Source organism: Haliotis rubra, unplaced genomic scaffold (genome assembly GCF_003918875.1).
Source record: "Haliotis rubra isolate DU_JTF1 unplaced genomic scaffold, ASM391887v1 Scf131, whole genome shotgun sequence".
Lineage (NCBI taxonomy): Eukaryota > Metazoa > Mollusca > Gastropoda > Lepetellida > Haliotidae > Haliotis > Haliotis rubra.
Window position 1 is genome coordinate 1,557,784 of NW_025765237.1, and position 13,273 is coordinate 1,571,056.

At 37.8% G+C, this 13,273-nt stretch overlaps 1 protein-coding gene across 1 annotated transcript; it reads right to left on the bottom strand.

Moving 5' to 3' along the window:
* Nucleotides 1-1,354: 1,354 nt before the first annotated feature.
* LOC124267441 (beta-1,3-galactosyltransferase 5-like) lies at nt 1,355-4,774 on the bottom strand. The gene is made up of 2 exons (XM_046702363.1): nt 4,647-4,774; nt 1,355-2,380 (listed from the first exon to the last, which is right to left on the bottom strand). The coding sequence occupies exons 1-2, from the start codon at nt 4,654-4,656 to the stop codon at nt 1,407-1,409; spliced, it is 984 nt and encodes a 327-aa protein (XP_046558319.1). The 5' UTR covers nt 4,657-4,774; the 3' UTR covers nt 1,355-1,406.
* Between the last annotated feature and the right edge of the window lie 8,499 nt (nt 4,775-13,273).

The following is a 13,273-nucleotide window of genomic DNA, read 5'->3' on the forward strand; positions in this document are numbered from 1 at the left end:
GGAAAGGTTTGGCTGCTATACGCAGAAGGTGGTTGCTATAAGCAAGGAAAGGCTTTGCTGCTATACGCAGAAGGTGGTTGCTATAAGCAAGGAATGGCTTTGCTGCTATACGCCGAAGGTGCTTGCTATAAGCAATGAAAGGCTTTGCTGCTATACGCCGAAGGTGGTTGCTATAAGCAAGGAAAGGTTTGGCTGCTATACGCAGAAGGTGGTTGCTATAAGCAAGGAAAGGCTTTGCTGCTATACGCAGAAGGTGGTTGCTATAAGCAAGGAAAGGCTTTGCTGCTACACGCAGACGGTGGTTGCTATAAGCAATGAAAGGCTTTGCTGCTTTACGCCGAAGGTGGTGTCTATAGGCAATGAAAGGCTTTGCTGCTATACGCAGAAGGTGGTTGCTATAAGCAAGGAAATGGTATGACTAGGAATATGTTTCATCGTCATATCTTACAAACATTATCAGAGTAAGGCCAGAGGATCAGTATGTACAGACTTGGTTCACAGATATGTGATTCCTTAAAGGCCCAAAATTAACAGATTTTTAAAACATAATTTGGATTTGAAAATTATTTAAGCATTTTACCACAAAACTGCTGGATTATTTTGCTTCTTTTTCGTACATCTAATCACTGTCTACCAGTTGAGGTCAGATTTTGGAATGGTGTACCTTTACACGAGCGTATATGTACTCTCTGAAATACCTCTATAGGTGATGAATATTAAGCAATTCTAGAATGTCCCTATTTTGCCGATTCTAGAAACCAATTTATTAAATCTTACTTTTACAAAAGGCCACAATCTGTTAAATCATGTCAATTGTTTTCTAAACGAAAAAGTTGGCCAACTACGAAAACTTTGTATTTTTTGTAACACTGTCAAGGCCAGGTACAAGTCACTGGGAAAGTGAATTATATATTATTATTTTATGTAAAAATTTAGACGTAAGTCCTCTATGTCAAAGAAGGTACTATATACTACTATTTATTATGTGTATGTTATATGTATTATATTCAGACTACCAGCCATGTCACCAAAATGTGTATAATCATTGTGATCTTGATATGCCGTTGTCTTACGGCCCAAGTTAGGTCGTTGGCGCGAAACACTAATTGCTCCAGATCAGTGTCCCTTTAAGATCGCATCTGATTATAACAAAACCACGTCACTAAACACCATCAAGTGAGTGAGTGAGTATGGGTTTAGGCCGCTTTTAGCAACATTCCAGTAATATCCACAAATGGGCTTCACACACAAAGAACCCATGTGGGGAATTGAAACCGGGTCTTCTAAATGACGAGCAAACGCTTTATCCCCCAGCGACCCCATCGCCCCCACTAAACAACAAATTGTGGTGTTAAATTTTGAATATATGACAATTATATTCAGTATTATGGAACTCACTCATTGTTTTACTGTTTTATCCCCTCCCAGTGTTTAAAAGGTTTGTCCCCACAGCTGTTCCACCTGTCTAATACCAGCACAGACCTTCGTAATGAGTCCACATCCACAGACGATCGGTGTTGAAGGCAGTCGTACATTAAGTCTTCGATATCCTTCAGGTAGAGATCTGTGGAGGCTCCTAACACTGCACTCACATAAACATCATCCATATCCATTTGTCGGTAAGTTTTAGAAGCTTCATACAGGGTCGCCCAAACCTTCGGCGTTGTTATATAAGCGAATCCTAAACAAAATGGCGGAAATCTCTTAAATGGGTACTGGTACCATGGCGTGTGCCATTTTGAGGTCGGTTCACGAACTGGCATCTCATTTTTCATCACTTTACAGAACATCATATTAGGTAAAGGTTTCCTCAAACTTGACAAGTAATCCACGAGACGAAATGGATTCAGGAACGTGTCATCGTCCAGCTTAGCAACAAAGTCGGACTGGCAGTTCTTCAAGAACCAGTCCATAGCCATGATGTGTTTCTGATTGAGAAATGCGTAATTATCATACACGTTGCCTTGCACTATGTCATTGTGATCTTCAAACTCCTTGGTGATCTTCCCTTGAAGGGTTGAATCATCCACACTACCAAGTAGGAACACCAGACCTAAAGACATGCCGTGGAAACGTCTGACGGATCCGTAGCTGTCCCGGATCACCTGTCTGCGTTTGGTATTTGACAGTCCTGATTGTACAACAATAAATATGTTGAAGGTTTGGTGGGAGCACACTGTAGGTGACAGATTGTATTCATAACGATGCAGATTTATATAGGGGTCCCTGTACTCTTCCGGTCGCAGTTTGCAGTACCATCGCAGTGCGTCTTTCAACGACATCGTCGTCCACCAGAAGTGTACCAGGTAATATCCAAAGCACACAGTGGCCAATATCAATAGTTCTTTGAAATGACGGACAGTCATTCTGCGGAGGTAAGCTGCAACATAAATATTTGTAATTAAGGCCACATTGATTCGGTGTGTAGGATTAAGTGATTGAGTGAGTATGGTTTTACGCCACTTTTAGCAATATTCCAGCGATATCACGGCGGGGGACACCAGAAATGGGCTTCACACATTGTACGCATGTGGGGAATCGAACCCGGGTCTTCGGCGACTTGAAAGTCGAAGACCTTTATCACATGTACTCATACATCACAAGTTTAAATGCTTGTCATGCATTGGGAATAGTCCTGCTGTATGTTGGAACTTGGACCAACCAGTCCAGTGATTGACATAATAATAATATAATAGTGGATATTTGTAAAGCGCCAGTGTCCACCCACTCATGCATGCTCATGGCGCACTAAAACTATTTACAAAAGAAGGGAAAATGTCATTATAGGCTTTAGTAAAAAGGAATGTCTTTAGGTACTTCTTAAAAGAGTCCAGGGTCGGAGCGAGTTTGATTTGGAGTGGTAGAGAGTTCCATAAGAGAGGCGCGACATGCTGAAAACTCCTCTTTCCAAAAGAGGTGAGCCGAGCTTGAGGTACTTTGAGAGCTGTTTATCCTGGGAACGTAGAGTTCTGGAAGGCACATACTGAGTTAGGAGAGATGAGAGATATGTAGGGACAAGGTTGTTGAGAAACTTAAAGACTGTACACAGAACTTTGAAGTCAACTCGGTATTGAACAGGAAGCCAGTGCAAAGACTTTATCACAGGGGTTATATGATCATATTTAGAACTCAAAGATATAATTCTAGCGGCTGTATTCTGCACTTTCTGGAGTTTTTTCATATGTTTGGATATTCCAGTGAGAAGGCTATTGCAGTAGTCTAGGCGGGAAGACACAAGGATATGTGCCCTCTCTTTAGTCATGGACGTTGATATGCTTCATCAGTTGTCTGGTAACAGCTTTCTCCACAAGGTTTGAAAGAAAAGTCAAGTTTGAAACTGGCCGATAGTTCTTGAGTATGTTGGTATCAAGTTTGGAATTCTTTAACAGTGGAGTAACAATAGCATCTTTCAAACATGTAGGGAAAACACCGGATGAAAGACTTTTATTAATAATGTCGGTTATAACTGGAAGTAAATGATCGAGATGATCAACTACAAGATTGCTTGGCATTGGATCATTCAGTCAAGTGGTTTTGTTGGATGATTTGATGAGACTCAGAACATCCTGTGGAGTTCAAAGTGCGAACTCCCTCAGAGGAACGCCATCAAACAAGGTTTCCTCGAACACCATGTCTGGCTGTTGATATTCCCTGAGAAGTTTCTTGATATCCAGAATTTTATTCTCACAGAATGACTTGAAATCATTGGCAAGTTGTGTAATATTATCACACTGAGGAAGAACAACTTCTTCGTCTTGCTCATACTAGATTTCATGAAAACGCTCTTTGTTAGCTGAGTATTTCGCAATGGAGCCTGAACTAGCAGTACGTACTGAGTCAACTCCGGCGATATTATATTATTGTGTATCCAGGATTCAGCATTTCAGGATAACTAAAGTTCAAATGGGCTTGCCTTTCTATATCTACATAGTATATTTCATCAATTATTAAAGTCACCCGAATCCCCGATTAATAGCAGATAGTTCGTGTGTTTGATTATGCGATAGAGTATGTAAGGCTTGTCTTAAGAAAGGCATAGAACCTATCAATTACAAGTTACATATAATTCTGACCCGTGAAGATCCGGGTTAGAATTGATCTTCAGTAACCCATGCTTGTTGTAGGAGGCGACTAACAGGATCGGGTGGCCCTACTCGCCGACTTGTTTGACAATTGTCATCGGTTCCCAATTGCGTCGATCGATGCTCCTGCTGTTGACCACTGGATTGTTTGGTCCTCGATTATTTACAGACCGGCGCCATATGGCTGGAATATTGCTGGGTGCGGCCTAAAACTAAACTCACTCGCTCACTCACATATAATTGTACGATGCAATGGTTGTGCAGACCTTTCTATATGGAAGTGAAATAGGAGAGTTGAACACTGTAAATGCATTCGGTCAGTTCAGATTTGTGAAGACTTTCTCTAGATCTCTGGGAAGTAACACTCCACCGTGTATGATACACGAGGGGTTATCTACAATCAAAATATTATCTCATATGTCAGCAGTAGCAGGTTATTGTAATTGTTGTTTTCAATGAAAAGAAGAAAACCATTTTCTATAATAATGTAAAGTCTCCGATGTACGGTTCTATGGAATTATCATAATCATGTTTTAGATCACATGTTAATCTCGCAACACTCACTGAGACGCATCCTGGCAGGGGAATGGCCCTCTCTGTTCGGCGCAGTGGCTTCAAGTCATACGTTGTAACACACTGTAACACACTCCATTACCTGTTGTAACGCTGCACCTCACCATGTGTGACACGATGTGTGTTATCGTTTTCTTACACACCCGTGGGTGAGAAACCCATGTGAGAAAACTGGTATCACACATATGTGTGAGATCGATTTCTAATCCCGTGATTGGCTACTCCATGGTGATGGCCTAGGGTCAGGGTATGACGGACTACTTTCCTGATTAAAATTCATTGATAAGTTACTCGTGCTTCAATCGAACAGAAACCTTTTACTCGTGCAAAAAAATACCCCTTTACACCTACCTGTTATTTTCGCGATTGCAACATAAACAGGTATTTATACAATGAGTCACAAGTAGAATAAATATAACACAAATATATTTATTTTCTAATTCCTTTTATTAAAACTCTGATTTCTAGTCATGAATTCAAAATGGCTCCAACAATCTGTGATACCTGTGTAAACAATTATGTGAAAATCACCGTTAGACATAAAGCCCTTGATTCCCTTCGAATATTCAAAATGTACAACACTGGTACTTTTACTGGAGAGATGCGACAAGTGTCATGTGTCGTCTTGCAAAAATACCTGACACGATAACGTCAGTGCCTGTCGAGAGATCAATTTGCCTTGTTGTTTCTTTGATGCATTGATGAAGATGACATTTTTCACTGATACACATGATGGAGACTCACTTCCAGCTCCGAGATACTATGTGATTGAATCCAGTGATTTTGAAGCCTATAAAAATCAGTAGGACAAATGTCCTGAGTGGGTGTTTGGCGATAGGCCATTGACCTAAAGCGCTTTTTGACATTTTTTAAATCCCAATGCCTTCATATAACTAAATTGTTAATGACATTTAATGTTGCTACTTGGATTCTAGATATACAGCAAAATTAAAAGATCTAATCCCACTGTTGATAAATAAATATATTTTTCTAATATTTTTCAAATAATACAACTTAAATAAATTGATTTTTTAATTAAAATGAAAGCATTTATAATGTCCAGAAATATCACAAAAGAAGGAAAAACTATGGCGATTTCTTTCCATTTGTGACATGTCATAACATCCCCGTGCCTTTTTCTTTTATATTTTCATTTTTACGTGATCAGAAAATTATTATATAAAGATTTCTTAAATAATATGTATGGTCGCCTATTTCCCGATATCAGTGGCTTTCCGCTCGGTAACATGACACAACAACGGAAAATACCTCCGTTTTCGAAGCTTCGTATGAATAACATACGAGGCGAATCGTTTGATGGCGGGTACCTTTTGAAAGCTCTGAACATCAACAATATCACTATTCCACTATACCCTTGCTGAGAGTATTTTCACAGTTGTAAGAAGCGATTTTATTGGATAAAGATTGGTTTCTAATGACGCTGTTTCGCCACAGTCTGCTATAAGGGTCGTGATTGGCCAAAATCAGACACGTGACATGAGACAGCCAATCATATTACGGCAATGGATACCGCCCTCTTAAACGAAAACATTTATATTTTGACGAAAGTTTTGGGTAAAATAATGTTATTCGGAACATATTAAGCACGAAATCGCTATCTATACGTAAATTATGGAACTTATTGGACGTATCGTGCTAGGTTATGACCTGTGACAAAAATGCTTCATGCATATATTTTCGCTTTAAACATCGTGTCCAAGCGTGAAGATTGAGGCGGCCAAAGCCGAGATGTCACTTGTCAGTGACTTGACTTGCATTACATGATCGCACAAAAAGATGGAAATAGTAATTTTATATGTACGTTTGACAACTTTTATGAATGCTATTGTTGATTTTATTCATTAGTTTATTCAAATTATTTAATGATTTCCTTGAAACATTGTTACATGCGGGTGGGGTCGGGAAACCCCGTTTCTGATTGTCCAATGCTTAAAATAGCAGCCAATCGCGCAATACATTACTTGTACATTTGGTAGCTTAGTGTGATAAAAATGGATGCGTAAATACAAACACGCTGCGGAAACATGATCAAGGTTTCGTGGTTAGTTTTGGATGAATTTGTAAATGATAATGTTCATAATTTGTTAGGTCCAATATGTGAAAATAACATCGAAATTATCGTTCGGCCCGAGTGTCCTAATTAGTAAGAAAGTAGTCGGTCATTTGAAAATGTTATCGGACTATGACCGAAGGCCGATGACAATCTGAAACCCTGGATTCTAATGTTATCAAATTCACTCATGACAATCTGAACCAAAACACACTCGTTGAAACAATGTACAACATGGTACCTTTTGCCCGGTTACCTGTCCATGGATGTAGGACACTGAAAAAAATCGCTCTCCCTAAATCCGCCAAAATCTAACTAAAATGTCGACAAATAAAGGCCGAAATAGACACCAGAAAGACACAGAAAGCCAATCAACCTCATCCGGATTATTAGATGAATATATTACAAGGTCCAAGGCTGCGGCGACTGAAAACTTCAACGATCCTAAAACAACAACGAAATCAGGGGACGCCGCCATTACAGTTGAAACTTTCAACGATATGAAAGCTTACATGGACCAGTGTCTGAAGAAGTATAGCAGTGACATTTCGGCCAAGATTGACCACATCAGTACGGACATTACAGAACTACGTGCCTCTCTAGACGAGACTCTAAAAACAGTCGAATACAACGCACAGGAAATAAACAACAACAAGGCCGACATACACAAACTGAGACAGGACTTCACAGATTACCGGACCGAAATGGAGCGAAGATTTCAACAGCAGGAGCTATATCAGCGGAAATCCAATTTACTTATCTACGGTATTCCAGACGACAAGGACCCGGAGACTGCAACACGTGAGTTGTTTACACAACTAGGGCTACCCCGTGCACGAGAGATGATGTTTGTCAACATCCACCGTCTACCCCGACTTGGTAATTGGGAACGCACTAAGGACTCCCCTAACCTATAGTGGTGAAGTTCGTGCAAATGCAAGACCGAAATGATGTACATCAAGCTTCTGTCAAGAATTGGAAGATTATGCGGGAGCAGAGAATATCCATCCGGACCGACCTCCCGGTCATGCTGAAGAAGAGGCGCTCGCATCTTGCTGCGAAGGGATATGAGCTTCGAGCAACACCAAGTTCAAACAAGGATCCTCGAGAAAGGAGTGGACATCACCCTACAATATCGACGAGATATGTTTTCCACTTGGAAAGATATCGGACTGGATGACTCTATGAAGATCTAGTGGCCTACACCCCTTGATTGAAGGAAATACAACGGCCCTCTTGCGATCTTGTGATCGTTTTCATTTGCACGTGCATCTGTTTACAAGCAATAACCCCGTGATTATCACGTGACTTATGCTTGCGTCACTAATTTGCTGTGCTTCAACACTTCGGATGTTTCTCCTTTTCTGTGGACTTGTAAAGTCAAAAATATGGCAGAAAGGTACGTTGATGTAAACAAAGCAATTTCCAAACATAATCTTGTCTCTGTTAGGAAAATAATATATATTGTTATATCATACTATTCTTTTCCTTTTATTCTAAAAATTGTCATATGTTGAGTGCAACTCTCAAATCACCAGGTATTTCGAGAAATGTTCCATTTTCGATCACTACTATGACATGTGTACGTTCGGCACCCTATTTTTGGATTGCTTTATATATGCCAACAAAGCTATTGTCCGCTTGATTATATCACCCCGTGGCTATCACGTGACTTGTGCACCCGTGACTTTAGCAATACGGACTTTTTCTTTCTCCTATCCATGGATATGTATTGATCATAAACACGATAGAAAGATACGTTGAGGTAAACAAATTTATTTATAATCATAGACTATCCTCTATAAGGAGAATATTAATGTTTTGATTTTTAAAACTTGTCATATGCAGGTCTTTTAAAATGCTTTCATTCCCACGTGTAAATGTTTACAAACAATGACCCTTGACCATCACGTGACTTGAGCATGCGCCACTGTGTTGCTGCGCTTCAACACTTTGATGTTTCTTCTCTCTGTGGACTTGTACAGTCAACGACAGAAAGGTACGCTGAGGTAAATATATCTATTTATAAACATAGACTAGCCTCTGTTAGGAGAATATTAATGTTTTGATTTTAAAATTTGTCATATGTGGATCTTGTAAAAGTTTTCATTCCCACGTGTAAATGTTTACAAACAATGACCCCGTGACCATCACGTGACTTGAGCATGCGTCACTGTGTTGCTGCGCTTCAACACTTTGGATGTTTCTTCTTCTCTGTGGACTTGTACAGTCAACGACAGAAAGGTACGCTGAGGTAAATATATCTATTTATAAACATAGACTAGCCTCTGTTAGGAGAATATTAATGTTTTGATTTTAAAATTTGTCATATGTGGATCTTGTAAAAGTTTTCATTCCCACGTGTAAATGTTTACAAACAATGACCCCGTGACCATCACGTGACTTGAGCATGCGCCACTGTGTTGCTGCGCTTCAACACTTTGGATGTTTCTTCTTCTCTGTGGACTTGTACAGTCAATAACAGAAAGGTACGCTGAGGTAAATATATCTATTTATAAGCATAGACTAGCCTCTGTTAGGAGAATATTAATGTTTTGATTTTAAAATTTGTCATGTGTAGATGTTGTAAAAGTTTTCATTCCCACGTGTACCTGTTTACATACAATGACCCCGTGACCATCACGTGACTTGTGCATACTACACTATGCTGCTGTGCTTCAAAACTATGGGTTTTTATTTGTTGTTGGTATATGTTAACATATGTATTGATTTATGTTAACAAGGTTATTGTCTATTCGATTACATGACCCCGTGACTATTATGTGACTTGACCATGCGTCACTGTGTTACTGTGCTTCAGCGGTTGGTATGTTTCTTCCCTTCTGTGGACCTGTACAGTCAAAAACATAACAGAAAGGTACGTTGAGGTAAACAAAGGAATTTCCAAACATAATCTAATCTCTGTTAGGAAAATATTACTCTTTTGATTTTTTAAATCCGTCATATGCTTTCTATATAGATAGAAAGTTACGGTGAGGTAATCAAAGTTATCTTCTAACATAGTTTCGATTAGGAAAACAGTATTACCTTGACTTCTGTCATATGTAGAGTTAAAACTCACAAATCTTAAGGTATTTCAATAATTATTTTGTTTTCAATCACTAAGCTCACATGCTTCAGTACATTATTATTCTATTCTATAAGCTATATCCAATCATAACTTCTGTTAAGAGAATACTATAGTTCTGACTTTTGTGCTGTGTAAAATTAAAGCTCCAAAATCTCACCCGTACATATTTGGTACTTCAGTATTGCACTTGATTATATGTCGACAAATAATTTTTCAGTTGATTATATCTTCCGGTGGATGGAAGTGGAAACCTTCTTTGTTTTGCATCTATGTTCATTGTTTTACGTTTAAAAAACATAAACACCATTTCTAATGTAAATAATGCCATTAAGGACAGCAACTGCAATAATTACAACTACAAAGGACCTACAATGGACCTGGATAGGATAAAAATAGTATCAGCTAATTGCAGAGGGTTAGCAGAAAGAAATAAAAGGCAAGAGGCTATGAGAATATGGAAAAAGAAAGAAATACTCAATTATCTGCCTCCAAGATATACGTATTTCAGAAAAAGATAGAGATATTATGAAAAATGAATGGGGGTTAAACTGTATTATTGCCCCATTTAAAACTAACTCAAGAGGTGTAGCAATTCTGTTTAATAACAACATTGAAATCAAGGTTAATAAATCCCTTATTGATGAAAATGGCAATTTCATAATAACTGACATAACAATGGACGGACTGAATATTACCCTAACTAACCTGTATGGCCCAAATAAGGATGAACCTAAATTCTATACTAAATTATTTGATGATATCATGGAATTTGGAAATGAATCACTTATTATATGCGGCGACTGGAATCTGGTGCTTAATCCTTTGGTGGATCTTGAAAACTACAAGAACATAAACAATCCCAATGCAAGAAATACTGTTCTGGAAAAGATTGAAGAATTAGATCTGTTAGACATTTGGAGAGAACAAAACAGTGGATGTAAGAAATTTACATGGTGGAAGAGAAACCCTAAGCAGCAAACAAGACTTGATTTTTTCCCTAGTCTCTCAGGACTTATTCAATATATCTTATGAAACTGATATTGTCCCAGGCTATAAGTCAGACCATTCCCCAATTATACTATCACTTTCAAATAAATTAAGTAATGAAAGAGGCCGTGGTTATTGGAATTTTAACACCTCACTCTTACACAACGAAGAATATATAAAATTGTCAAAAATATATTACGTGATACTCTACTCGAATAAGCCAAAAATATTGACAATGAAGACGAATCGAACAACTTTATGAAAGACGGAACGCAGGAATTGATAATATCTGAATCTTTATTTCTAGAAACTTTCTTAATGAATTTGAGAGGAAAAACAATTTCATTTTCTACATACATTAAGAAAAATAGAGAAAATAACAGAAAGGATCTTGAAGAATCAATACAAATTCTTGAAGAAAATATAAGAAGTGACTTTAACAATTTAAATGAAGAATATTTAGCAGAATTAGCTACTTTTGGAGCATATTAATGAGGAAGATGTAAGAAGAACTCAATTTCTAAAGGGGCGGTGAGGTAGCCTAGTGGTTAAAAGGTTGGCTCGTCACGCCGAAGACCCGGGTTATATTCCCCACATGGGCACAATGTGTTAAGCCCATTTCTGGTGTCCCTCGCCGTGATATTGCTGGAATATTGATAAAAGCGGCGTAAAACTAAACTCAGTCAGTCAGTCAGTCAATTTCTAAAAAGAACAAAATGGTTTGAAGAAGGAGAAAAACGCACCAGCTATTTTCGTCACCTGGAAAACAGAAATTTCACCAGTAAGCTTATAGGAAGTGTTATGAAAGATAATGGCGATCTGATAACTGATGGTAGCGGTATTTTAGACGAACTGAAACAATTTTACAGTAATTTGTATAGAGATATTCACCAACATGAGGATCAAAATGATATTGATTTAAGTTCTATTAACACTCCAAAGATAACTAAAAAAGAATTTGAAACCTTTACAAATAATGAATTAACTATTACATTGAATGAACTTTTGGAAAGATTTAAGACCTTGGCTTTATAGATTTATTACTTGTTTACCAGGGAATTATTACTTGTTTACCTAAACCAAATAGAGACAGAAAATTCCTAAAGAACTGGCGACCTATTTCATTACTAAATTCCCTTTACAAAATAATAAGCACATGTATTGCAAACAGGTTTAAATCAATATTAGATACAATTGTACATGAAAATCAAACAGGCTTTATACCTGGGAGATGTATGAGTGAAAATATAAGACTTGTATATGATATTGTATTTGAAACAAGAAGGTTAAATGAACCTGGCCTATTATTACTAATAGATTTTGAAAAAGCGTTTGACACTATCCCCAAAACATTTATAATACAGGTAATAAAAGCGTTTGGGTTTGGGCCCAATATTATCAAATGGATTCAAATTCTAACCGGTAATAATACAGCAGCTCTGATACAAAACGGGCACATCTCCTCGTTTTCCCACCAGGAAAGAGGGTGTAGACAGGGAGATCCAGTCTCACCGTATTTATTTATCCTTGCCGTTGAAATATTAGGTATTATGATAAGGTCGAATCCTAATATAAAGGGTATAACACTTAATGATACAGAACAGAAACTCGGACAATGTGCGGACGATACACAGCTATTTCTAGATGGATCTGAAACAAGTCTCAGTGTTGCAATTGAAACACTGAATAAATTCTATCAAATGTCTGGACTCAAAATGAACTTAAACAAGACAAAAGCTATCTGGATAGGCTCAATGACAGGTAGTAATATAACTTTAGCCAATGACTCCTATCTTGACTGGCACAGTGGAGACTTTGAAATCTTAGGAATAACACTTAATGCTTCTCTTAAAGACCTTTGGGTAATTAACACCAGAAAACGCCTAGAGCATATTGATAGATTACTTGCTAGTTGGCGAAGAAGAAACTCTAATCGGGAAAATCACTGTTATCAAAACTCTAGCAATTTCTACCCTAGTACATATTTTCTCAGCACTTCCTAACCCGCCAAAAACATTCATCGATGAACTCAATAAAATAATCTATAGATTCATATGGAATAATAAAAATGATAAGATTAAAAGGTCTAATATCAGTAGAACTTACGAAGATGGAGGCCTCAGAATGATTGACATTGAACGTTTCATTAACCCTTCGAAATTATCATCACTGAAACGTCACTTACAGAAAACTTCAAATTTTAATAGCATTTTTCCCTTAAGTCAACTGTACTTTCTAGGTTCTAATGCTGTTGATTGCTTATCTGGCAAAGATAATCCCTATTGGAGAGATGTTTTATCTGCATGGAGAATATTTTATAAAAAACACACCTTTGACAGCGATGACTTAGACCAAATCTTAGCTCAGCCACTCTGGTTAAACCATTTCTTTAAATCTTCATACATGATAAGAAATTGGTTTAAGTGCGGTATACATTATGTCAGCGATATTTGTAATGAAAATGGATTT